The 24,910-nt window shown below is 32.3% G+C and overlaps 6 protein-coding genes across 8 annotated transcripts in view; 3 read left to right on the top strand and 3 right to left on the bottom strand.

The window, feature by feature from the left end:
- Fkbp12 (peptidyl-prolyl cis-trans isomerase Fkbp12) overlaps positions 1-24,910 on the bottom strand; it is an 83,863-nt gene that overhangs the window by 31,289 nt on the left and 27,664 nt on the right. The window lies entirely within an intron of this gene.
- Positions 64-3,368, top strand: hrg (poly(A) polymerase hiiragi). 3 transcript variants are annotated; one of them, XM_047054749.2, is made up of 7 exons: positions 64-356; positions 442-759; positions 821-2,170; positions 2,229-2,398; positions 2,548-2,894; positions 2,959-3,064; positions 3,120-3,368. In XM_047054749.2, the coding sequence occupies exons 2-5, from the start codon at positions 462-464 to the stop codon at positions 2,737-2,739; spliced, it is 2,010 nt and encodes a 669-aa protein (XP_046910705.1). In that variant the 5' UTR covers positions 64-356; positions 442-461; the 3' UTR covers positions 2,740-2,894; positions 2,959-3,064; positions 3,120-3,368. The 3 variants fall into 3 exon arrangements, with proteins under 3 accessions (XP_046910705.1, XP_075591739.1, XP_075591735.1); XM_075735624.1 differs by having other exon boundaries at positions 81-360; positions 450-759; XM_075735620.1 differs by having other exon boundaries at positions 81-384.
- On the bottom strand, positions 3,314-4,738 carry Lipt1 (Lipoyltransferase 1). The gene is made up of 2 exons (XM_047054752.2): positions 4,662-4,738; positions 3,314-4,575 (listed from the first exon to the last, which is right to left on the bottom strand). The coding sequence occupies exons 1-2, from the start codon at positions 4,686-4,688 to the stop codon at positions 3,370-3,372; spliced, it is 1,233 nt and encodes a 410-aa protein (XP_046910708.1). The 5' UTR covers positions 4,689-4,738; the 3' UTR covers positions 3,314-3,369.
- Positions 4,747-8,194, top strand: LOC124491998 (uncharacterized). Its single transcript, XM_047054751.2, has 3 exons — positions 4,747-5,024; positions 5,496-6,403; positions 6,459-8,194. Exon 3 carries the CDS (start codon positions 6,487-6,489, stop codon positions 8,083-8,085), a length of 1,599 nt encoding a protein of 532 aa, XP_046910707.2. The 5' UTR covers positions 4,747-5,024; positions 5,496-6,403; positions 6,459-6,486; the 3' UTR covers positions 8,086-8,194.
- LOC124491997 (tRNA (carboxymethyluridine(34)-5-O)-methyltransferase alkbh8) lies at positions 8,146-11,224 on the bottom strand. The gene is made up of 2 exons (XM_047054750.2): positions 9,756-11,224; positions 8,146-9,697 (listed from the first exon to the last, which is right to left on the bottom strand). Exons 1-2 carry the CDS (start codon positions 10,341-10,343, stop codon positions 8,282-8,284), a joined length of 2,004 nt encoding a protein of 667 aa, XP_046910706.2. The 5' UTR covers positions 10,344-11,224; the 3' UTR covers positions 8,146-8,281.
- ACC (acetyl-CoA carboxylase) lies at positions 11,936-24,051 on the top strand. Its single transcript, XM_047054747.2, has 11 exons — positions 11,936-12,742; positions 15,611-16,160; positions 16,231-20,302; positions 20,360-20,496; positions 20,575-21,324; positions 21,387-21,783; positions 21,852-22,526; positions 22,582-22,737; positions 22,801-23,132; positions 23,226-23,350; positions 23,409-24,051. Exons 1-11 carry the CDS (start codon positions 12,369-12,371, stop codon positions 23,716-23,718), a joined length of 7,878 nt encoding a protein of 2,625 aa, XP_046910703.1. The 5' UTR covers positions 11,936-12,368; the 3' UTR covers positions 23,719-24,051.

The raw sequence follows: 24,910 nt of genomic DNA, 5'->3' as shown, positions 1-24,910 counted from the left end.
CATTGCCACTATGCTGCCGGTGAAGAGTAGTAACTATTTTATGGACCACTACTACAACACTGTTAGGGTGAACCATCGTGTTTTTTTTTGTTGTCTTGGCGAGTTTAGTTGTTCATTGAATTTAATCGCAAAATTGTGCTTGATCGTTGAATTTTCTTGAAATATGAATTAATCTATTTGAAAGTAAGATATTATTGCATTGGTAGAAAAAAGATTTGACAGATAAAGTTGTATATGTACAGAGTATTTTACCTTTATCCGTTAACATCGACCAGCCAATAGTTAAATGTTTTTTTGAAATTGTTTCATGTGAATTGGTTCGAATTTGGAATTGTGAAAATTATTTGTTTCGATCGGTTCGTATTTAATCATAATTGTTGAATTGTATACAATTCTATCACTATTTGTATAAAAATGCTAACATAATTTATTGCTATACAGGCTGTTAGTCGTCATCAACAATGGCTGATGAGCGATCACGACCGAATCTAGGCGTTACTGAGCCAATATCTTTGTCTATGCCTAAAGAATCGGATATTGAGGCTACAAAAGCGCTAGAAGATTGCCTAAGAAAATATCAGCTAGTAGAAAGTGAAGAAGAATTAAACAAACGTTGCCTTATATTGAGCCAATTGAATAAAACACTAAAAGAATGGGTTAAAGAAATTTCGGCACGAAAATTACCTCAACATATGGCCGATCAAATGAATGGAAAGATTTTTACCTTTGGCTCATATCGTTTGGGTGTCCATACCAGAGGTGATTTACTCTAAGATTTGATAAATGACTTTATTTATTTTTTTTTCATTGTGATGAATAGATGCCGATATCGATACATTGATTGTCGTTCCTCGTCATATTGAACGTGTTGATTTTTTTGCCACTTTTCCAAATCACCTCAAAAAGATATCGAAATGTGAATATGTTCGATCTGTGGAAGAAGCTTTTGTACCCGTCATGAAAACTAAAATCGATGGTATTGAACTGGATATTCTTTTTTCACGGTTGGCATTAAAAAATATATCAGAAGTTCAAGATCTTCGTGATGCAACATTGTTGAAAAATTTAGATGAAAAAAGTGTCCGTTCATTGAATGGTTGTCGTGTGACGGATGATATTTTACTTTTAGTTCCCAATCATGAATCATTTCGTCTTGCTTTAAGAGCTGTAAAATTCTGGGCCAAGCGTCGTGGTATTTATTCGAATGTTCTTGGTTATTTGGGTGGTGTATCCTGGGCTATGCTAGTTGCTAGAACCTGTCAACTTTATCCTAACGCTAGTGCATCAACATTGTTGCAGAAATTCTTTTTAGTATTTAGACAATGGCCTTGGCCAAAACCTGTATTGTTGAGATTCAATTCTGATGATTTTGTTAACCTGGGATTTCCTGTTTGGGATCCAAGAGAGAATGCCAGTGATCGTTTTCATTTGATGCCCATCATTACACCATCATATCCTCAGCAAAATTCTACGTTTAATGTTACCAATTCTACGCGTGAAATTTTGAAAGAAGAATTCTATCATGCATCATCCGTGGCAGATGAAATTATAACTGGCAATTGGCCATGGGATAGCCTATTCGAGCCAGTAGCATTTTTCCAGAAATATCGACATTACATTGCAATTATAGTGAGCACACAAGCAGAATGGACAGGACTAGTGGAATCAAAAATTCGTATTTTAGTACAAAATCTTGAACGACATCGGCCAATAGAAATCGCTCATGTTTTTCCAAAATCCTTTAATCGTAAAATTCCTGATTCGGATGAATCATCGGCTATTAAATCATCCGAAATTGAAAATGAATCGGTAAATACAAATAATGGGAACAATATGAAAAATGATCAAAACAACAGCAGAAATGATGTAAATATGGATAAAATTTCCTGTCCAAATAATGAAAGTGAAAAAACAACGAATGATGATAATTCGGGGTTCGATAAGAAATTGGGCAATGGTAATGATTCCTCTAATCAAAATGGTAATTTGTCGGTAACAACTGCCACTTCGACCACCACAGCCAGTACAGATATGCAAGATCAAGAAGATTCGAACAAAAACGATTCGAAAATGAAAGAGCAGAAAATCTGGTTTATTGGATTGCGATTTCGTAAGAATGAAGAATCAAATGTCGATCTCACACAGGATACTAGAATTTTTGTTGAAACAAGTAAGAAAGTATAGTCTATTTTTTTAATTTTTCATTCATCTAATAATAATAATTATAGTTTTAAATGCAGCTGTGACATTCTTTACCGACGATATGCTTATTGATATCAAACATGTTAAAAAACGGGATCTTATCCACTATTTGCCACCTGAAGAGGCGAACACAATTACCATTTCGAAAAAATCTAAATCGTCATCGAATCTTGGTTCGACACCGAATAGTGAGAAGGTACATAATCACATCAATCGGACAACACGATCTTCATCGGACAGTAGTTGTCAATCAATGAAAATATTGATTAAAATCTAGCCTATTCATATTTTAAAACAAAAATTAAATCTTCGATTTTTTTCGCTTTTTCATTTCTGTATAATTAGAAAAAAAGAAAAATTGAACATAATAATCACAATGAAGAAATGGGCGACAGCAGCGGAGGTGATACATCGGCCAACACTTTGAAAGCTAATAAGAACGAAGATTCATCTGTTGATATTCGTAAGATTCGACGAAATACATCATCTTCTGATCCAGAATCGGCAACATCTGTTGCTGCAACGACTAGCGCTTGATAAAAAAAATGGGTTCATAATCCATATATATAAATATTCTGTAATTAATATTCTATTATAGCTCATTGAAGAATCAACTTTAAAAAAAATTAATACCCAAAGAACAAACATATTAACGAATTTTTCATGTAAATATTATCATTAATCATTTTTTGGTAAGAATTATTCATTTCAATTGTTTCGGTCAATTCTAATGTTTGTTGCCTTTTTTTATTCAAGTAATTGAGATTTAGTTTTAGCAAAATAACAATAATTATTATTACTCATCATCAATCCACAAACACGAAAAATAGAAAAAAAAATCAAATTCATTCAAATACATCAGGTATGGATTTTTATGAACATTTTAATTATTTTATTCAAATTTTTCCATTCCATAGGTAAAACAACAATATGCACGATATCACATTACTCACATCTTTAGTTTTAATTAAAAAGTCATTCCACTTGTTCAAATTGGGTAAATGCACTGAACTGTATGCTATCAAAAAAAAAAAAAAAACAAAAAAAAAATTCTTACTTTTGAAATATTCATCCTAATCATTAATTCACAATTCGATTCTAAGAAATTTAATTATTATGTAAATAATTTTTTTATTTGGAAAATAAAAGGATTTTTTTCAAATTAATTCAACAGCAAATTTGTTTATATGTGACAAATATGGTCAACAGAATTTTGGTAAGAATTTGGTCATGTTTGTCAACCGATTTGATAGTTTCAAATGCTTGTTCCAAATTTTTCTCTTCGAAACGTACTTTGCCAATTAGTACCGTTTGTAAAATCTTGTCATAGTCATCATTGAGTAAATTCGGTTCGATTGACACATGTTGAATATATCCTTTTTCTATGGTTATTTTCATTTGATATTCCATTGATCGATCGGAGAACAATTTAGAACAAATAGTGAATTTAGGTGTACTACCGAATACCCATTCCCAAGACTGAAACTTTGAACGAATATCATCGATAACAGGACCAAATCGTTCAGAATCGATTTGATCTAAATAATGAACAAATGAAATTCTATCTTTGTTGGCAGTGTAATATTTTGAATAATTTTTTGATATGGCTTGTATCAATGATTTCATTGTCATTGATTGATGCAATGATTTTAAATTTATTGTGGACGATGGAACACTTTTTGTAGCATTCGAATATACGTTCATTAACGGTTGTAGACGTAATGCATTTCGGAGATTGCTTTTATCAACATCTACCAATAATGTACAATGATGATAAGAGTTATGATCATTCAATTTGGATGCAGTGCCGGAAATTTTTTCTCCACCATCACAAATGACTAGATCTTTTCGTGGAGAAATGTTAGCATCAATTCGGAAATTATCACTTAGGACATCTCTAATGAATTGGAGATTTCTGCTACGATCATAAAATTTTCTCGATGTAATAAAAGAAATGTTCAGATTGTTCATGTCATGATAAACAGTGCCTCCACCACTATTACGACGGGCCACATCAATTCCATTCTGACGGCAATAATCTATTGATGCTTCTAACCAAACATTCTGATGACGACCAACAACTACGGCCGGTCGATTATACCACAGTAATAAAATTTGTTCATTATTCACTGAGAAATCATAATTTTGAAATAACCATTCCTCTAGAGCTAGGTTGGCATAAATATCATCCACAGTCGATACAATTACCGAACCGGATTGTAGTAATGATTTAATCCATGGTGTTATCAATTCATGATTTGTTCTATTCTTAGAGTTGACATTGATACTGCTACTAAAATGTTGTAATCCATGTTTTTTTCCAATTGTTAATGAGATTTCTTTAAAATCTGTTTTAGATTTTCGACAATATTCCTGAATTTAAGCGGTATCAAAAAAAAAAATTATTTTAAAATATTTTCTACATTCATTTTTTTACATTTTTCATAAATTAAACTTACGGCCAAACGAATCAATCGTTGTTTCATTTTGTTCCATAACTATTGCTACTTGATCGTGTATTTCTATTCACGTGATTAATGTGTTAATAGTCGAATGAATGATAATTGAATGACGAAATAACTTTTCAACTGCGCATCAAAGTAGCACACAAATATAATATAAAAGATGCAATGGAGACACGTTTGCGACTCATTTTCATTTTAATATTTCATTTACTGCAGTAATTATTGTCCGTTAAATCAAGAATGAAAAGAATTAGAAAAAATTCCAACGTAATTATAAATATTACTACTATATCTGTATCGCGATAAAAATTGAATCAAATTTTGAGTAAAAATTCTCATTTCTTATAAATAATTCTGGTAAGTTTCAATATTTTTGATATATTTATAGAAAATAGAAAAAAAATTCTTGCATTTGTGATCGATTGTTTGCCCTTGATGTTAGTGCCGAGATGGTTGAAAATGTCTTTTCCCATTTCAATATTTTTCTGCCCTTAACATTTATTTTTTTTCATCCAATTAGTATAGACAATTTTTTTTTAATTATAAAAATTTATCAATTATATTACACCCACATATATACATGCTGTTTTATATGCGGGCAGAAATAATCATAGATAGATAGATGTATCAAATCTAAATGATGTACTCATTTTCGAAACATTTACATTAAAAGTTCCTTTTCCCTTCAAAAAGTGCAGTCTAGTGATTTGACGTACCGATCTGTTTTTTTTTTGTTTTTTTTTTGATATAAACTATTACATTAATTAAATTTTGTCGTTTACTCATCCTAATTATACATTCTATTTTTATTTTTTGTTTGTCAAACAGCTATGCAAATGACTTGATGTTCCAGAAACCACAAAAATGATTTGATACTGTGTTTGAACATTCTATAATGTTAAATTGGTTTTCGAATTTTTCAACAACTTCATATAAAGACAATTTGATTATTTTGAAAATTTCATTAGTGTTTAACATTGATTTTGTGATTTATCAAAGATATAAAATTACACAAAGTGACAATAATCATGATGAAGTTTCATTCAATTTTTGTAGATTTTCATTTTACAACCACATTGCATCACGATGGCTCAATGATTTTGAACAAATTTTTTCTTTCACTCATTTGCATGATCATCTCTATTTGTGTTTATTTTTCTGTTTTCTCCGTTTCGGTTTGCCCGATGAATTAATTATGAAAATGGCGCCATTTAGCGCACAACAACAACAATTTCATTTAGTCAATTCTACAATTTTCATACTCTCATCATTGAAAAGTTCAACATCAACAAATATTGATTCTTATCCAAATTTTTGTTTGAAACATCCAATACACGTGGCAAAAGCCAATTCATATTGGCCATTCATTGTTTATTGTTTTACTAAACCATCATCAACACCATTATCGAAAACATTATTTACTTCATTTGTGTTCACATTATTTTTAATTCATATATATCATAGTTTAAATTATCCAATTTCTGATAATCGCAATTCAAATCCATATTATTCTCATCAATTAAATATACAACATTCAAATATCGGAGATTTACATCAACAACAATCGATTATTAACAAACATTTTCTAATAGAAGCTGATCATTTACAGTGGTCAAAATTGATACCGAATAAGTTTTATCGAAATCTAACCGATAACAATTGGTTTAATTCTACTAAAACAGTTATTTTTCCCTGTTTTATTGGCTGAATAATCGGTTACATTTGCCTTAATCTAGGTATGCAAAAAAAAATAATTTTTTTTTATTTACATACTCTAATTCTATTGTTTAGTTTTATTCAATTTCAAAGTCAAGACACAATGGATTCTATTTGTATGACTCCAAATATTCGAAAGGACAGAATCAATATGAAAGAAACTTCAAGCTCTGTGATTGGTAATATTGATACTGCAAGATTCGATTCATTGAAAGGTTCCCGTGATAATTCTTCATCTCTGTTACTTTCTTGGCTCTGTCGTAATAATACATTATCACTTGTTAATCAACCGTTTGCAATATTCCATAAATTGAAAAACTTTTTTAGCTTCAACTTTTCTGATATCAACATCGAGATGGAAAATATGGAACTCAAATATTCCACTTCTTGTCCCGCTGACATTACTAAACCTTCACAATTTTCATTTTTCTATTATATCAATCATCCAGAAGATTTTCCAGAATCTATTCAAAATTTCACACAGTTTCAAAATAACAAAACATCTCATAAAAACCAAATTTGTACTTCGGTTCTTATGAAAAATTGCAATATCAATCCTATCGAAATAAATCTGCTTGAAACACCTTTATTCATGAAAAGCACGACTAAGATTTCAATGGATCCTATGACAGAACTTCACAAATTTCTACAAATGAATCAAAAAATTGAACAAAAGATTAAGTGTCATAAAAAGACATCATCTTTGAAAGGTTTTGAAACGGATCAAATCGAACCAATGTTTCCTGCATTGATCAATTTAACATTACCATTCAAGGATATAAAACGAAGCCTAAGTTTCTCATCATTGGATGATATTAAACACTTGCCATATGATTTGTATGCAAGAGTTATGGATATATTTATTAAAAACCATATTGATGAAAAGGTTGCCGATGAAAAGGCCATGCTAAAAATCCAAACAATGAGTATGAATGGTTTTAACGATAATTTATTTACAACGGTAAAATCAGACCCACTAAATTCGGCCATCGACATCAATTGTGAAAAAAAGAAAAAACGTAGAAAAAATCAAAAACGCAGGAATCGCAAAAAGAAAAATCGTGATAAATGTAAATCGTTTTTAGTCGATGAAAAAAAATTGGCTAATGATGAAATTAATGGTGGACCCGAACCTGAATCTGTAAATACACAAAGTCTTGTCGAACCACCATTGAAAACAAACATAACAAAATCTGCATACGAAAAAAAGGATTGCTTTATAAGTAAATTTTTTTCGTTTCCATGCAACTATGAATCTGGTAATGAAATTTCGGAACCACCCTCTGTTGATTGGGATGATGAAGAATACGAAAACGATGATGTTTCCATTAACGGTAGTTTAGAGAAAGAATTTGCTGGAAACGGTCTATTCTTCTCTAATCTTGTATCTAAGGAGCCACGAAAAAAACACTGCGGAATTGAACTTTCTGCCAAAGATTTCCTATTCGATTCACCCACTAATAATGATTTTGATGATGAAAACATTTGGGTTGAAACACCAGAAGAGCGGGAATTTCGTGAAAAAATTCAGGCCATGGTTGCAAAAGCAAATGAAGAATGGGATGCCATTTCTTTACCATCGGATTGTAATGATAATGATGTTGGCGTATTTCAAATGGAAATCAAAAGCCCGCAAATCACACGTCATGTTCATTTCGTTGAAGAGCCTGCCATCTGGCTTATCCCTGATTTGGAAGATTAATTCTTTTTTTGCTTAATTTTTTTTATCTATATTTTATTCTTTATAAAATGATTACTGTTATTCAAGTTGACAAATAAAAATTAAATGATTTTCACAGAATTAAAATAAATGAATTATTAAACGATATTTTCGCTTTATATTTTTTGAAATCCTTATGAATAGAAATTCATGTGGTAATCACGTTGTTCGATTTCATTTAGAGCTTTGTCTTTCGAACGATGACACACCAATTTCCTTCGTCATAATAGCTTTTTTCGATTCGAATCGAATATCTAGTTTCTTTTTGGGCAACCATATTAACTAAATTTTCTAATTCTTCACGTTGAAAAACGTGATAGAATCGAAAAAACTTCTCCGATAATTCTGATTGTTTGTCGTTAGTTATTTTTTTAGTCCAAGGAACTAATATGTCTTGTTCACGAAATTCTGTTCGATTCTGATGTATGGACAATGTACCTTGAAACGAGGTATTTTCATCGTCTTGTTCCATATTTATCACCGTCTCGGTTGTTTTCAAATATTTGGATGCTGAACCTTCATGTTTTTGTTCGAATGCCCAAACATAGATCAATGCAAGGCCATCAATTGCCAAAAGATTCAAAATGGCATGAATCGCTCTAACACGTCGTTGTTCAGTAACCATGTGATGAATAACTGCAATACTAATGATAGCATCAAATACTTGTTCACGTATAGTTTGATCAACATAGAGACAATTATCCAAAAATGTTTCCAAATTACGTTGATGACAAATTTTGAGCAGATTGATCGAACGATCAGTTCCGATGGTCACAATGGATGGATTGACTGAAAGAAAGCGGCCATTTCCACATCCAACATCTAGGACAAAAGATCCAGCTGGTAATGATTCGAGGAAATTAACAACTTGTGGCCAGCATTTGTATCGTGTTGTGCTGAAATGATCAGCTATTTGATCATAGGTTCGATGAACGAAATCCGTTTCTAATTTTCGCGGATTAGATATCTGGAAACCAGCAACCTCATCATTTTCATTTTGTTTAATACATTCATCACATTGACATTGATCAGTCACAGGTCTAGTTTTTCTGAATGTTAATGAATAACGTTCGGAACGAGGTTGAAATGAAAGACGTTTTCGTTTGATGGGAAAATTATTATTGAATGGAACCAAATCAATTTTAGTTTTAGTAATACCATGGTTCCAATTGTATCTAGCTTCTTCCTGCATTATCATCAATGATCGAGGTGGTAGTATTGTCGATGCCCGTTGTTTGATATTATCATCATCATTTCGCCTTTTCCATGACATAACTACGGAGGATCCTATGCTAAGTGATATAATCCATTCAGTGCACATGGAATGTGTATCACAATGAAACGGAATATGATCACTTTTTTCTCCTGCATAACGGTTTATCGTCAATTGATCAGGCTTTTCTGGTACAAATTCTAAAAAAAGTTCACAAATTAAATCGAATTCTCGTGGAATCTCCGGACTTATAACTTGTCTAGAATCATTAATAATCAAATTTTGTTCGTAATCGAAAGCATAACCAAAATGGATGGCTTCACGATTTTTCAGTCGAGATATTTTATTCTCTTTAGTGGCGATTTCAAAGTATGTGCTGACCTTTAAAAATAAATAATTGAAAGAAATAGGAAAAAATTACTGAGAATAAATAACTTACAAAATTCATAAAAATCGATTCTTTCGATTCATCTAGAAAATCATCAATGATTTTCAATCCGTTTGGCTTATTTTCCTCGCTGAATAAATCGAAAATCTGATCAACAGTAGACTGGTATTTTTGTATCGCTAATTCCAGCAATTTATTCGGTATAAATATGAAATTTAAATTATAATCTTTGAATTTCTCATCAAAATTCAGCCTATAAATCTGATGACATATATCTTCATTGGCTGGTTTTAGGATTAAAAACTTTTTATTTGGCATAACAAAATAATCCTCGAATAAATCTGGAATTCTTTTATCATTATTTATTTTTTCATTTATCAGTTCCAAAATTTCCGTTGTTGTGAGAAAAATTTGATTATCTCGATTATCGACAAGCAAAGTTCGATCGGATTCAACACTATCATCAATGATTAATTCTGAATCTTCGAAAAAATATTGTCGAATGATGGTGGAGATGACTTTTTTCTCCTTTTTCTTCATTCGTGAAAATTGTTTATTATTGATTTTATAATAATAGTTTGAAGAATTCATCTTTTTAATGATTGCCGTAAATTCGTAAATAAATGCAAACACGTGCATCGGCGATAAACATGTATAAAAACAGACAATCACATAGGACGTATTGCATAAATTGTAAATAATCTGATTAATTTTTATATATTGAAAATTTGCAAACCAAAAAAGAATATATTAATTTCACTCATATACAAACAAATTTGATGATATTTCTAGAATTTAATCGCGATAGCAAAAGAATCGAACTGACTTATCTGTGATTGCTATTGATTTCAATTATTTTAGTAATCAGATTATAGATTTTTGTTCAGTATTAATCCCTGCAGATTAATAAAATGGATTTCAATAAGGATTAATTGCATTAAATTAAATTAAATTAAATTAAATTTGGAAAATTAGTGACTGTTGATCAGATCAATAGTTTGAATTTACGAATCATCGTCAAATCGGGACTCATGCACAAAATACATGCCTATGTGAAATATTTAATGCATGTGTGTTGGTGTATATGTGTGTGTGTTGTTCATATGACACATGCCAAGTGCCAAGTGGCAGCATTTATAAACACACGGCGATTTATCCATATGAGCCAAATGATCATCATGAATTCGAAGGAATAATCCAGCTCCACTTTTGACAATTTATTTTTCGTCTACTTAAATTGGGTCTAGTTTTTTTTTATTTATTCTTAATTTTTGGCAATTATTATATTTGATCTCGTTGTTAATTGAACTCAGTATTTATCAGCAAAGTTTTTCATTTTAATCACATCAACATCAAATAATCGAGAAATTGGTGAAATGTTTTTTTTGTCACAAATTTTTCTAAACTTCTTCCATATTTTATCTTCACATTGATGAAATAAGCATTTCTAGTGCCTTGGTTTTCATTCAGTTTTATGATCAACCATCGATTCAGAAAAAAAATCAATCAATTTACGTCATATTGAGGTTAGTTAATTTCCATTGTACTTTTAATTGTTTTATAGATTTAGTCAAAATATGATTTCATTATATTGTTGACGATATTCATTTATATCGTTTATCATTTTGTCAATTTTTTTTGACGTTATTTTGATAAAATGAATATGAAATCATAATGCGTTTTGTAGCGTTGATTCTCAATGTGATTGGCATTTTAAAATTTTAGCTGCAATGAATGATTTCACAAAATTAAATTTTCATTTTACTCGAATCGACATTGACAATGATGATGTTGGTTGGTCAGCTTGTTGATTGGCAGAAAAAACCCCCAAGTTCAATTATGATGTCCCATTGGACATCTTATTTTCTAGTGTTTAACCTATCTGTTTTGGCTATTTGGGATTTGTATTTTCCTCTTTCATCATCAATTATTTGATGATTATAACACTAGTCATTTCTCTTTCATTCATTCATTCACTCTCTCATTATCTTTCTCTCTTGATATCTATCCATCCACATCCATCTCTCATTTTTTCGAATTAAAAACTTTTATTATATCCCTTCAACAAGTGGTTTTTTGTATTATTTCGTTAGGACCATTATCGTGTAGTCCATGTCTTTACTTCTTCGCTTATATGTACTCAAGTTCATGTATATTTGATTGTATATGTGTGTGTATGTATTTCCTGTGTAATTTGTCGTCGTCGTCGTCGTCGTTTTCATTTTCGTCATCCATTGCTGTATGACGCTTGACGCTGCTACTGCTGACGGCAACGATAAAATTTTTTTTTCTTTAAAATATATATTTTCTCTCGACTGATCTGAACAGGCAAGAAAAAAAATTAGCAGGCAAAAATATCGTAAAACATTGTCTATTTGACCATCGAAATCACGTTCATTGCATTATGTTTTGTGAACATCGATCATAACCAACCATACAAGTCGATCAATAAAGAAAAAAAAATGTTTTGGTATTAATTTGTCTGATGATTTGATCAACATCGATTGTATGAATCTTGTGTTCAAATATATTTGTTTGTGAATGAGTGTTAAAACAATCACAAAGTGTCAAAAAAAAAAAAAAATTGAAAAAACAGCAATTTTTTTTTTGCTTTTTCAGTTTTAAAATTGGAGAAAAATTATTTTAAAAAAACCTACAACCTTGATGATTAGATTGTTTAGATTGATTGTTTCGGCATTTCGTTCAAATCATAATCACGGCGATTATCGATTGCCACCATCATTATCTGACGACGACGACAACGACGATTCATTTGACCATTCGGTCGGTGAATCATCATCTCTATTACAATATAATATTAATTCATGTTCAAATATTATTGTTGATGTTGATGATATAAAAAAAACGATACCGATATATGCGGCTGTCGACAGCGATAACAAAATCGAAAATTCAATAATAAATTCAAATTTTAGTCAAATAACTAACGATAATTTTGATAAAAAAATGTCATCCAATGATCATCATCATCATAATAATAATCACAATAATCACCAAAATTCAGATTCATCAAACAGGTAAAATGAATGAAAAAAAAAACCATTTAGAATTACAACCGCTTGGTTTTTTAGATTTTTTCTTTTGAATATCAAGAAAAAATTCATCAATTTTTTTTAAATTTGTTACAAGTTTATTTTTTTTTTATAAAAAAAGCTTAACCTTGTGATTGTAAATCGATCGGTTTTATTTTTATTTTTTTTTTCGCTATCATGTTTGACAAGTTTTCATTAATTCAAATTCATTATGGACATCTTCGAATGAATGAGTTAAAATATCGTTGTATACTCAATGTGAAATTTTCTATGCAATCGGTTTCTAAATTGATTCCAACTGTTAAAATGGTAAATTTATTTTTTCAACATTCTCATATATATTTAATCATTTGGTTTACGATTTTTTTTCCCACATTTCAATGCCCAATTCTATCAATGAGATAGAGAAAAAGATGAAATTTAATTATCTTTCGATTTGTTTTTGATCGAAGAAAAAAAGTTTTATCCTTGTGAAACAAACAAATGTACATGATTTTTTTTCCCATTGATTCAAGTTCAATGCTATGTTATCGATATATTTTTGTTTATGGGACAGGAAATTTTCCAATATTTATACATCATTGAATTTATCTACCTAAAAAAATGTTTGTTTTTCTTTTTTTTTTTTTTTTTGTTTTGTTTAAAAGATGAGAAACCTGTTTTCAACTCTTGATATGTTAATGAATGGATAGCATAAATTTTTCATTATTTTTTACTTTTACTTTTTATATTATACTTTTATAATTATAAATATTGATCAGATCAGATTGTTCATTTGAAGAATTGTTTCAATTAATATGAGAATTTCTAACCCCTTTGTCATTTTCATTTTGACTACCTACCAGTATTCAATTAATTCGTTTTAAAAATTGCTTATTATTATTAGATAATCATATCAAATTGAATAATATTTATATTATCATGAATCACGTCAGTGTTGGCTGATGATCATCATTTTGTTGATAATATAACATTCGATATTTTTTTCTCTTCATATATATATAAGATTTAAATGACAAAAAAAAATTGTCGCACGATTCAATTGAAAAATCACGCGTTCGTTTGCATGATGATTTGATAAATAATAATAAGATTATAAATAGAAAAAAATATATTTACCTCATGACAAACGTTGCTTCACTTAAAAACTGTGGATATTTTTTTTTCTTTTTCTCTTTCGCTCAACGCGTGGCTTATTAGCTCATTCTCGTGTGATTCTTCTATAAAATTGCATACATTAATATTGTTTCAAAATCATGGATTTAATTTTCCAATATTGTTGTCATTCAGACTTGTTCAAGTTTCATCGACAATCATACACAAACTATTCGTTCTCTCTCTCTCTTTCTCTGTCTCAAGGCATTATAATACCGGTCTAGATTTTTTTTTATTTTATTGTATTTACATTCATAGCTATCACTTATTTACTTACGTGACATTTTTCTTCATTCATCTCCATTTTCTTTTAAGACAAAATTTTTCCCTATTCCCATGTGTGTTCATTGGCCTGTATATAATTGACCACGAATCCTTGAATGAGTGTTAGCGGAAAAAACGGTAAGATTTCTCGATATCTGGTATAGATTTATACGTGTTTACAACATATCAGGATTTTATCCATAAACTGTCTTGATCAATATTGATGGTCAATCATTAATATATTTTTATTTGAAATTCAAGAAATATTGTAATGTTTCAATTATAATTCTTTGTCATTTTTCTTGTAATATATCCAACCTTGTAGTTTTTTTTCTTATTGTCAAAATTAAAAAACTCGTGATATTTTTTTAAAAAAAATTTAAGATGAATCGTAGTATTCAAACCATGTGTGTTATTATGTACATATTCCGTTTTGATGATGTAATATTAGATAATTCATTTTCAATGCGTTAATCGATATTGTATTTTTACTATGCATAAAGAGCAACGCAAAAAAAAATCTTGTTGCCCCTATATATATATATTGCTACTTCTTAATGGTTAGTTAGTTGATTAGTTGATTTGTCTCTTTTTCATTTTTTTTTTCTTCAGTGCCCAGAAAAGATGAATGTAATCCTCCTGTACGCTTGGCTCCTGTTTTCTTTTTTTGTGCAAAAGAAAGAAAAAATATCTATCTTTATCTTAGTGTTAGATTGCTTCTTCTTTCTATGATCATGATGATGATTATTATTATTATATGAACCACCAGTTTCATCTTTAGGTACGTTGGTTATATTGATTTCTTCGTTGTGAAAAAAAACAAGTCCATCTAAACTTAAATGAAAATAAATAAAATGATGACGATCGCTCAAGTGTTTCTATTTGATTTTTATATTTCTTTTATAATTGATTTCTCATTCTACGAATTTTTTCACTGTTTCTATTGTCATCATTGATTGATATTCTAAGTGATATCTTCAAAATTTATTCAATATTCTGTTATGATTTTCGATTCAAACATATGATTTGTTGTTTAAATGAAATAAAAATCGTGTTCATCATTGAATTTTGAAGGGTGAAATTTTTCTTTATCATTTTCAATTGTTGATTTTATGAAAAGATTATAGATGTGGTTATGAATATGTAGTGTGTAGTGCGTGATGCGTACATGTAGGTGCTATTTTTTTCCTCATTCATCAAGTTTACGATATATGATTTTTTTGTGTCAATAAATAGTTTATATTCATTCATTTTTGAATTTTTTTTTTTGCATCATGTATTGATCGATTTTGTTCATTGTCTTTTTTTTCTATTCAAATTCATATATATTTTAAAAAACAGTTTACCAGTTTTATTTATCGACTTTTTTCTCTCATTTTTTTCAAATAATTAATTGTTGATTTTTTTATTTGTGAAAAATTTTTGTCACCTTAGTGAATCTCAACTAAATCAGCAACATCTAAACGACAACGACACCATTTTGGATAGCACCACTTTTAAAGAGAATAATCAGAAAAACTATACGAAACCAATATTTACGATCGATCAGGCACCCGATGATAGTGATTCGTCATCTTCCGATGAAGAAGATTTTAAAAAATCCAATCCAAACAACAAAGACGACATTTTAAATCATTTAAGGGCATCGAATATACTGCTGGATGCGCTTTGCCCCACAGGAACCAGTGATACAGGACAAAGTTGTTTGTCAACAACAATGGACACTAAACGTTTCAATAGGCAAACAAGACAATTACGACAATCAATGTCAGGCATACATCTGTCAAGTCAGGATCGTGCCGACAAGCAGGATTTTACGATCGCAACACCAGAAGAATTCATCAAACGTTTTGGTGGTACACGTGTGATCAATAAGGTATTAATTGCCAACAATGGCATTGCTGCCGTTAAATGTATGCGTTCCATACGCCGTTGGTCATATGAGATCTTTCGCAATGAACGAGCCATTCGTTTTGTTGTCATGGTAATGTACTGCATTGATACTTGTTTCGATAGAGTTTAATGTGGTTTTCATTTTTTGCGTTAATTTTAAGGTCACACCTGAGGATCTCAAAGCAAATGCTGAATACATCAAGATGGCTGATCAATATGTTCCAGTACCAGGTGGAACTAACAATAACAATTATGCTAATGTCGAATTAATAGTCGACATAGCTAAACGAATGAATGTACAAGGTGTTTGGGCTGGATGGGGACATGCATCGGAATATCCTCGATTACCTGAGTTGCTTACGAAAGCTAATATCACATTCATGGGTCCGCCTTGTAATGCTATGTGGGCACTTGGTGATAAAATAGCATCATCAATTGTAGCTCAAACTGCTCAGGTTCCAACCTTAGCATGGTCTGGTTCCGGATTAACTTGTCCCGGATGGAAAGAAGGAAAAACATTCAAATTACCGCCCGATCTTTATCAAAAAGGTTGTGTGACTGATGTGAATGAAGGGTTGATCGCAGCACAGAAAATTGGATTTCCAGTTATGATCAAAGCTTCAGAAGGTGGTGGCGGTAAAGGTATACGAAAAAGTGAATCTCCCGATGATTTTCCACAAATGTTTCGTCAAGTGCAAAATGAAGTTCCTGGAAGTCCAATATTTGTGATGAAATTGGCAACCTGTGCTCGACATTTAGAAGTGCAATTATTGGCTGATCATTATGGTAATGCCATCTCATTATTTGGTCGTGATTGTTCAATCCAACGTCGGCATCAAAAAATTATAGAAGAAGCACCCTGTATCATTGCCGATGAAAGTACATTCCAAGAGATGGAAAAAGCAGCCGTTCGTTTGGCTAAAATGGTTGGTTATGCTAGCACTGGTACTGTTGAATATCTTTACGATCCACAAAACAAAAAATTCTACTTTCTTGAACTGAATCCTCGGCTTCAGGTCGAACATCCTTGTACGGAAATGGTTGCCGATGTCAATTTACCTGCCTGTCAACTACAAATTGCTATGGGTCTTAAGCTGAATAGAATTAAAGAAATTCGTTTACTTTATGGTGAATCACCTTGGGGTGATTCTGCAATTGATTTCGACAATCATGTTCGAAATAGACCATGGGGACATGTAATCGCTGCACGAATCACATCAGAAAATCCAGATGAAGGTTTTAAACCTTCCAGTGGTACCGTTCAAGAATTGAATTTCAAGAGTTCGAAAAATGTCTGGGGCTATTTTTCCGTGGGTGCTCTCGGTGGATTGCATGAATTTGCTGATTCACAATTTGGTCACTGTTTTTCATGGGGTGAAGATCGCGAAGAAGCACGAGAGAATATGGTTTTAGCCTTGAAAGAACTTTCCATTCGTGGTGATTTTCGAACAACTGTTGAATATCTTATCACTCTATTAGAAACGGAAGATTTTCAAAGAAATAATTTCAATACTGGCTGGTTGGACAAATTGATTGCTGAACGCGTTCAATCGGGCAAACCAAAAACTTCATTAGCATTGATTTGTGGTTGCATTCACGTTGTTGATTCTAAAATGGTGTCAAATTGGCAACATTTTCAAAATTCCTTACAAAAAGGACAAATTTTACCGGCAAATACGTTGACAAACAATGAAGATGTTGAATTAATCTATGAAGGAAAAAAATACGTTGTAAAAGTCACCAAATCTGGTCCAAATTCATATTTTTTAATCATGAATGGAACTTATAAAGAAATTGAGGTGCATCGTATGTCCGATTCAGGACTGTTATTGTCTATCGATCATTCATCATATACTACTTATATGAAAGAAGAAGTGGAAAGATATCGAATTGTTATAGGTAATCAGACCTGTGTGTTTGAAAAAGAAAATGATCCTACTATTCTTCGATCACCATCCACTGGTAAATTATTGCAATTTCTAATTGAAGATGGATCGCACGTCAATGCTGGCCAAGCGTACGCTGAAATTGAAGTCATGAAAATGGTGATGACATTGACAACACAAGAATCTGGAATCCTACAACATGTCAAACGTTCAGGTGCAGTCCTCGAAGCTGGTTCTATTTTGGCTAGATTAGAGTTAGATGATCCAAGTCGTGTACACCGTGCAGAACTTTATACAAAAGGTTTCGATGTTTTGGATGAAGAATGTGAAAATGATTCAGGTGTTTCTGGTGCCTCCTCTACAGCATCAACAAATGATTCTCATGGAGCGCCTGTTGAGCCTAAATTAAATGTTACCTTTCAACAGGCCAAAACGCATTTGGGCAATGTTCTTTCTGGTTATGTATTATCAGAACCATATTTTAGTAATTTTATGACACATTATGTCGAAACATTTATGGATTGTTTACGTGACCCTCGTTTGCCGCTATTAGAACTTCAAGATATAATCGCTTCAACTTCCGGACGGATTCCACCCCAAGTGGAGAAATCGATCAGGAAATTGCTGAACAATTATTCCAGCAATATTACGGCTATTTTAGCTGCATTCCCTTCACAGCAGATTGCCTCTGTTATTGATTCGTATGCCGCTACATTGCAAAAACGTTCCGATCGTGATGTTTTCTTCTTGAATACACAAGGTATTGTGCAATTGGTACAACGATATCGGAACGGAATCCGAGGTCGAATGCGTTCCTGTGTGCAGGATTTGATTCGTAATTATATCGAAGTCGAACAACATTTCCAGCTAGGCCACTACGATAAATGTGTCTCGGGAATGCGAGAAAAATATAAGGATGAAGGCATGCAAAAAGTCGTTCAAATCATCTTTTCACATTTGGCTGTTGGTCGTAAAAATCAGCTGATCATTAAACTTATTGATCACCTTTGTGGTAGAGAACCAGGCATAACAGATGAACTAAGTTCGATATTAAATGCATTGACTTTATTGAACAAATCGGAAAATTCTAAAGTCGCTCTTCGAGCGAGACAAGTATTGATATCGGCACATCAACCACCTTATGCCTTACGTCATAATCAAATGGAATCAATATTTTTATCTGCTATCGACATCTATTCACATGAATTTGAACCGAACGTACTGAATAAATTGATCATCAGTGAGACTTCAATATTTGATGTGTTACATCAATTTTTCTATCATCCGAACAGTGTTGTTCGTCGTGCTGCACAGGAAGTTTATGTACGTCGTGCATACATTTCTTACGAAATGATATCGTTGCAACATTCAGTCATTGGTGCTGGTGGATCGAATCAATTGCCTATCGGAAGCACTACGTTAGGATCGGCTTCAGATAGCCTTTACACAGCTAAAGGATTATATGGAAGCCCGAGTTCTTTGTCCGGTGGTCCAGGGTCCATATCTGTCACTGGAAATCGTGACCAATCGATACCTTGTGCTGTGTATCATTTTTTATTGCCTCATTCCCATCCATCGACAACCGCCAATCAACTATCATCATCAGCTTCATCGTCAAATCTTCAAGCAACCGCTTCAGCATTTACCGGAGTTGATGATGTCCTTTATTTTAATCATAACAATTATCGGGTCGGTTTGATCGCCTCTTTTATTAATGTGGAACAATTGGAAGCTAATTTTTCTGAAATGCTCAACATTATTCATCGAGTTGATGATGAACTAAATGGATCGGATAGTGTTTGGTCAGTTGTTAACGGTGATGTCAATGCATCATCAGCCAATTCTTTGAATGAACAATCATTGGCTAAGCGTTCAGTCAGTTCTTCATTGTTAGAAGAACCTGAAGCAATCTACATAATGAATATTACGATAAAATGTGAAGGGCAGGATGATGCTACATTGACCAAACAATTCGAAGAATTTTGTCAAAAACGTTGTTCAGAGCTCGAAAAACATTCCATACGTCGTGTTACTTTTGTTGTATGTGATAGATATCGTTTTCCACGTTATTTTACATTTCGTTACCGTGATGGCTATACTGAGGATAAAATTTATAGACATTTAGAACCGGCATTAGCTTTTCAACTTGAAATTAATCGTCTCAGAAATTATGATTTGGAAGCTGTGCCCACAGCCAGTCAAAACAAAATGCATTTATATCTGGGAAAAGCAAAAGCCCGAGCACCTGGTCAACAGGTTACGGATTTTCGATTTTTTGTTCGAACCATAATTCGTCATTCCGATTTGATCACCAAGGAAGCTAGTTATGAATTTCTACAAAATGAAGGTATATACTCACTATTTTTTAAATTTTTAACATATTTTTTTAATAATTTAATCATAGGTGAACGCCTCTTGCTCGAAGCAATGGATGAATTGGAGGTTGCTTTTACTCATCATTTGGCACCCAAAACCGATTGCAATCACATCTTTTTGAATTTCGTACCTAAAGTAACAATGGAACCTGCCAAAGTACCATACGTATGTTTGATTTGATAATTTATTCTTTCATAGGTTTTATCATAAATCTACTATTATTGTATGTAATATTTCTAATAGATTGCTGAAAATGTTCGCAATATGGTGATGCGATACGGACCACGACTATGGAAGCTTCGTGTTTTGCAAGCCGAAATTCGAATGATTATTCGACCTTCGCCCAATTCCAAATGTACTCCAATCCGTTTATTGCTGGCCAATGAATCTGGCTATTATTTAGATATGCATCTTTATAAAGAAGTTTTGGACACAATGTCTGGAACGATGAAATTTGAAGCATGGCCAGGAACTGGAAAACCTGGCCATTTACACGATCTTCCTATTTCGACACCATATATGACAAAAGATTATCTTCAATTGAAACGATTTCAAGCTCAATCAAATGGAACTACTTATATCTATGATTTTCCAGATATGTTTCAGGCAGCTTTGATCAAAATCTGGGAAGAATATCTTGAAATGCATCCAGAAATGCAAATGCCAGCTCAAGTAATGCAATGCATGGAACTAGTCATCGAATCGGCCAATCCAACACGATTAGTCGAAATGAGACGAGTACCGGGCGAGAATGAATGTGGAATGGTTGCTTGGAGAATCACTATATTCACCCCCGAATATCCTGATGGTCGTGATATTATTGTTATTGGTAATGATATAACTCATTTATTGGGTGTTTTCGGACCAAAAGAAGATATGCTCTTTCAGAAAGCTTCGGAAAGAGCGCGATCATTAAAGATTCCCCGTATTTATCTATCGGCCAATTCGGGTGCTCGAATCGGTCTGGCTGAAGAAGTTAAAAATGCTTTTCAAGTAAAATTTTTCGTAAATTTATTTTGCCAATTTACTAACAGATTAATGTTCATTATTAATAGATTGCGTGGTTTGATGACAAAGATCCAGACAAAGGCTTTAACTATATTTATTTGACGCCTGAACAATATAAAAGATTGGCCGATTCTGTAAAGTGTGAGCTAATTGTTGAAAATGGTGAAACACGATACAAAATTACCGATATTATTGGCGCTCAAGACGGCTTAAGCGTGGAAAATCTTAAATACGCTGGCATGATTGCTGGAGAATCTTCTCAAGCCTACAATGAAATTGTAACCATAACAATGGTAACCTGTCGGGCCATAGGTATTGGCTCCTATTTGGCTCGTCTTTCTCAACGAGTTATTCAAATCGAAAATTCACATATCATTTTAACTGGTGCTAGTGCTTTGAACAAATTATTGGGTCGTGAAGTATATACTTCTAATAATCAACTAGGCAAGTTGCAATTTGACATGAAAATGGACATAATTTGAATTTTTATTATCAATATATAATATATATAGGTGGCATACAAATCATGTATGCCAACGGAGTCTCTCATGTTACCGCTCAAGATGATCTGGAAGGAGTGTCAACTATTTTGCGATGGTTATCCTACATACCGGATCGTCGCTATCGACCATTACCAATTTTGGAATCAATTGATCCTATAGAACGTGAAGTTACATTCACTCCTTCACCTTCGCCTTATGATCCGAGATGGATGTTGTCTGGACGAGAAAACAATCAAGGTATATGGGAAGATGGTTTTTTTGATCGAGGAACTTGGCATGAAATTATGTCCGGTTGGGCCTTGACCGTCGTCACTGGTCGAGCCCGTCTTGGGGGTATTCCAGTTGGTGTGATTGCTGTCGAAACTCGAGCTGTTGAACTGATTATTCCAGCTGATCCCGCTAATTTGGATTCCGAAACTAAAGTCGTATCGCAAGCTGGACAAGTTTGGTTTCCGGATTCTTCCTACAAAACAGCACAAGCTATACAGGATTTCAATCGGGAAGATTTACCTTTGATCATTTTCGCAAATTGGAGAGGCTTTTCTGGTGGTATGAAAGACATGTATGATCAAGTGGTGAAATTCGGAGCTTACATTGTCGATGCTTTACATCAATATAATCAACCGATTATCGTTTATATTCCTCCATATGGCGAACTTCGTGGTGGAGCTTGGGCTGTTCTTGGTAAGTCATCAGATTCTATTTGCTAATTTTAATGGCTAATGAAAAACATTTTAAGATGCTACGATTAATCCAAAACATATGGAAATGTATGCTGATACTGATAGCCGTGGCGGTGTACTTGAACCCGAAGGTACCGTCGAAATTCGTTTCCGACAAAAAGATTTGATCAAGACCATGCTTCGTTGTGATCCCGAATGTAAACGATTGAGCAGTAAGTTATATCATTTCATTTGATAATTTTAATTCTAAATGAGTAATACGTTTTTTTTCATAGAACTGATGAACGAAACTACATCGCTTGAACAAAAAACTAGTATTGAAAATGAACTTAAGGAACGTGAGCAAATGTTGATGAGCATGTATCATCAAGTAGCTTTATCATTCGCCGATCTTCATGATACTCCTGTGCGAATGTTTGAAAAGAATTGCATCACCGAAGTAGTTCCATGGCGTACATCCAGACAATATTTTTATTGGGTATTGAAGCGACGACTTTGTGAGAATCGAGTAAAGAATGAAATTCAACGAGTTATACTGAACAAGAATGATGCTGAGGCAAGTTCTATGATTCGTCGTTGGTTTGTCGAGCACACAGGACAACATAATGTAAGTTTCTTAATTTCAAGTGATGATTAATCAATGTTAATCATGTTATAATGATGATCGTTTGGATTAATGGATGCTTATTTTCTAAAACAGCAACATCAATGGGAAGACAACAGAATTGTGGCTCAATGGCTCGAATCACAATTGAAAGCTCCATCTCAAGTTTTGGACAATATTCGTTGCATACAACGAGATGCTTTGACCAGACAAATTCAAGGGTAAAGATTATTGATAATTAATTATTGAAATCGATTATAATTCTCATTTAAACTGCAGTCTATACAAGGATTTTCCTTCTGCAACGTTTGACGCTTTAGTGCAACTGATACATTCAGGCATGACACAACAACAACGTTCGGATCTATTATCTGCCCTAGTCTCATTAGAAAGTGAAGATGAAAATATTACCAATGCAACTGCATCTCAACAAACTGTCTGCGATTCAGGGGCTACATCCGATTGTGGTGGCACTACAACTGATTCAACCCCAGGCAGTGGAAACAGTTCGGTAAAAAGTGAAATAGCTGTAATTCCCAGCAATACTAATGAAACATCATCGAACATCACTAATACTTCAACCAGTTGAGTCGTAATGTTCAGCAAAAACGCTGATAAAGGCTCTGTTAACGATGATGAACCTGAATCTAAATGGAAAAAATGTGCCTTTTGTTTTTGTTGTTTTTAAAATCTTCTTTTTCAATCTTCATCTGTTGGTCATTGATGTTATTAGATTATAATTTATTTGTCTGCAATGACTTGTATATATTATATCCAAACAGACTGGCTCATTCAATCATAATAATCGGTTTATGTTTACTCATCCAGGAGCAATTTTATAGGAATTTTAAATTTAAAAATGTAATATGGATTTAAGAATTAAAAAATCAGTGTGCCTTTTGGAAATAAATTGGTCTTTTTCTATTTTCCTTAGTTCTTTTTTTTGAAACTAATTTTGATACGATTTGAATATGAATCGTTGTATCACACAATTTGATCAAACGCTCATCATGATGCATTCTTATCAAATTTTAAATAAATTTTGAATTCGCACCATCTGTTGAAAGGATAAAGTAAGTTTAGAATTTTTAAATTTTTCTTCTGACTTACAAATGATAATAACATTAATGATGTCGCGTTAGAATGATCGACATGTGATTAGAAAATGAATTCAAATGAAAAAATTTCTTTGAAAAGATAATGATCAATTCTAAAAGTAGAAAAAAACAAACTATTTTTAGTTTCGCGTAAATCTGTAATTGTTTACATACACCAATTTTGATCAAATAATTTTAATTCAGCCAACAGGCAAATCGATCAGATTCAGGGTTGTAATATAAGCGAATTTTTTATTTGGGCTGAACAATAATAAATGGAATTAATTATATTCATATCGTGGAAAATCTGATGGCCATCAACATTTAAGAAGTAGCACCACCCGATCATCTACGATTGATTTTTTTTTCATCGTACATTTATTTGAACTATATTTAACTGAGAAAAGCTATTTTCAAAGAAAATGGACCGCAAGTTTGTAATGGAAACAACCAATTATGATATTGATAAACTAGATTCCAATGCCAACAAATTATCCAAAATGGTCGATCCAAATCTGAATTGGAAAGATTGTCTATTGTCTTTAACTGACGTGGTCTCTCAATATCTATTCACATTGTGTTCTCTTTTTTTGACACATGATTTTAAGTGCAAAAACGAAATAAACACGTCATGATTGTAGTTTTTATAATAGGAAACGTTCGTAAAAAACAAGAAATTAAAAT

The sequence above is a fragment of the Dermatophagoides farinae genome, chromosome 1 (genome assembly GCF_024713945.1).
Source record: "Dermatophagoides farinae isolate YC_2012a chromosome 1, ASM2471394v1, whole genome shotgun sequence".
NCBI lineage: Eukaryota > Metazoa > Arthropoda > Arachnida > Sarcoptiformes > Pyroglyphidae > Dermatophagoides > Dermatophagoides farinae.
Note: the sequence above shows the minus strand (reverse complement) of the source record. Positions and strands in the feature narration are given on the sequence as shown.

Excerpts from the sequence above, each read along its gene's own strand:
- hrg (XM_047054749.2), top strand. The coding sequence starts at position 462 with ATGGCTGATGAGCGATCACGACCGAATCTAGGCGTTACTGAGCCAATA. Across the intron at positions 760-820 it reads TTTGGGTGTCCATACCAGAG|ATGCCGATATCGATACATTG; the intron begins GTGATTTACTCT and ends TGTGATGAATAG. Across the intron at positions 2,171-2,228 it reads TAGAATTTTTGTTGAAACAA|TTTTAAATGCAGCTGTGACA; the intron begins GTAAGAAAGTAT and ends TAATAATTATAG.
- Lipt1 (XM_047054752.2), bottom strand. The coding sequence starts at position 4,688 with ATGAAACAACGATTGATTCGTTTGGCC. Across the intron at positions 4,576-4,661 it reads AACGATTGATTCGTTTGGCC|GAATATTGTCGAAAATCTAA; the intron begins GTAAGTTTAATT and ends GCTTAAATTCAG.
- LOC124491998 (XM_047054751.2), top strand. The coding sequence starts at position 6,487 with ATGGATTCTATTTGTATGACTCCAAATATTCGAAAGGACAGAATCAAT.
- LOC124491997 (XM_047054750.2), bottom strand. The coding sequence starts at position 10,343 with ATGCACGTGTTTGCATTTATTTACGAATTTACGGCAATCATTAAAAAG. Across the intron at positions 9,698-9,755 it reads AATCGATTTTTATGAATTTT|GTCAGCACATACTTTGAAAT; the intron begins GTAAGTTATTTA and ends TTATTTTTAAAG.
- ACC (XM_047054747.2), top strand. The coding sequence starts at position 12,369 with ATGATTAGATTGTTTAGATTGATTGTTTCGGCATTTCGTTCAAATCAT. Across the intron at positions 20,303-20,359 it reads TGAATTTCTACAAAATGAAG|GTGAACGCCTCTTGCTCGAA; the intron begins GTATATACTCAC and ends ATTTAATCATAG. Across the intron at positions 21,325-21,386 it reads AAGTTAAAAATGCTTTTCAA|ATTGCGTGGTTTGATGACAA; the intron begins GTAAAATTTTTC and ends CATTATTAATAG.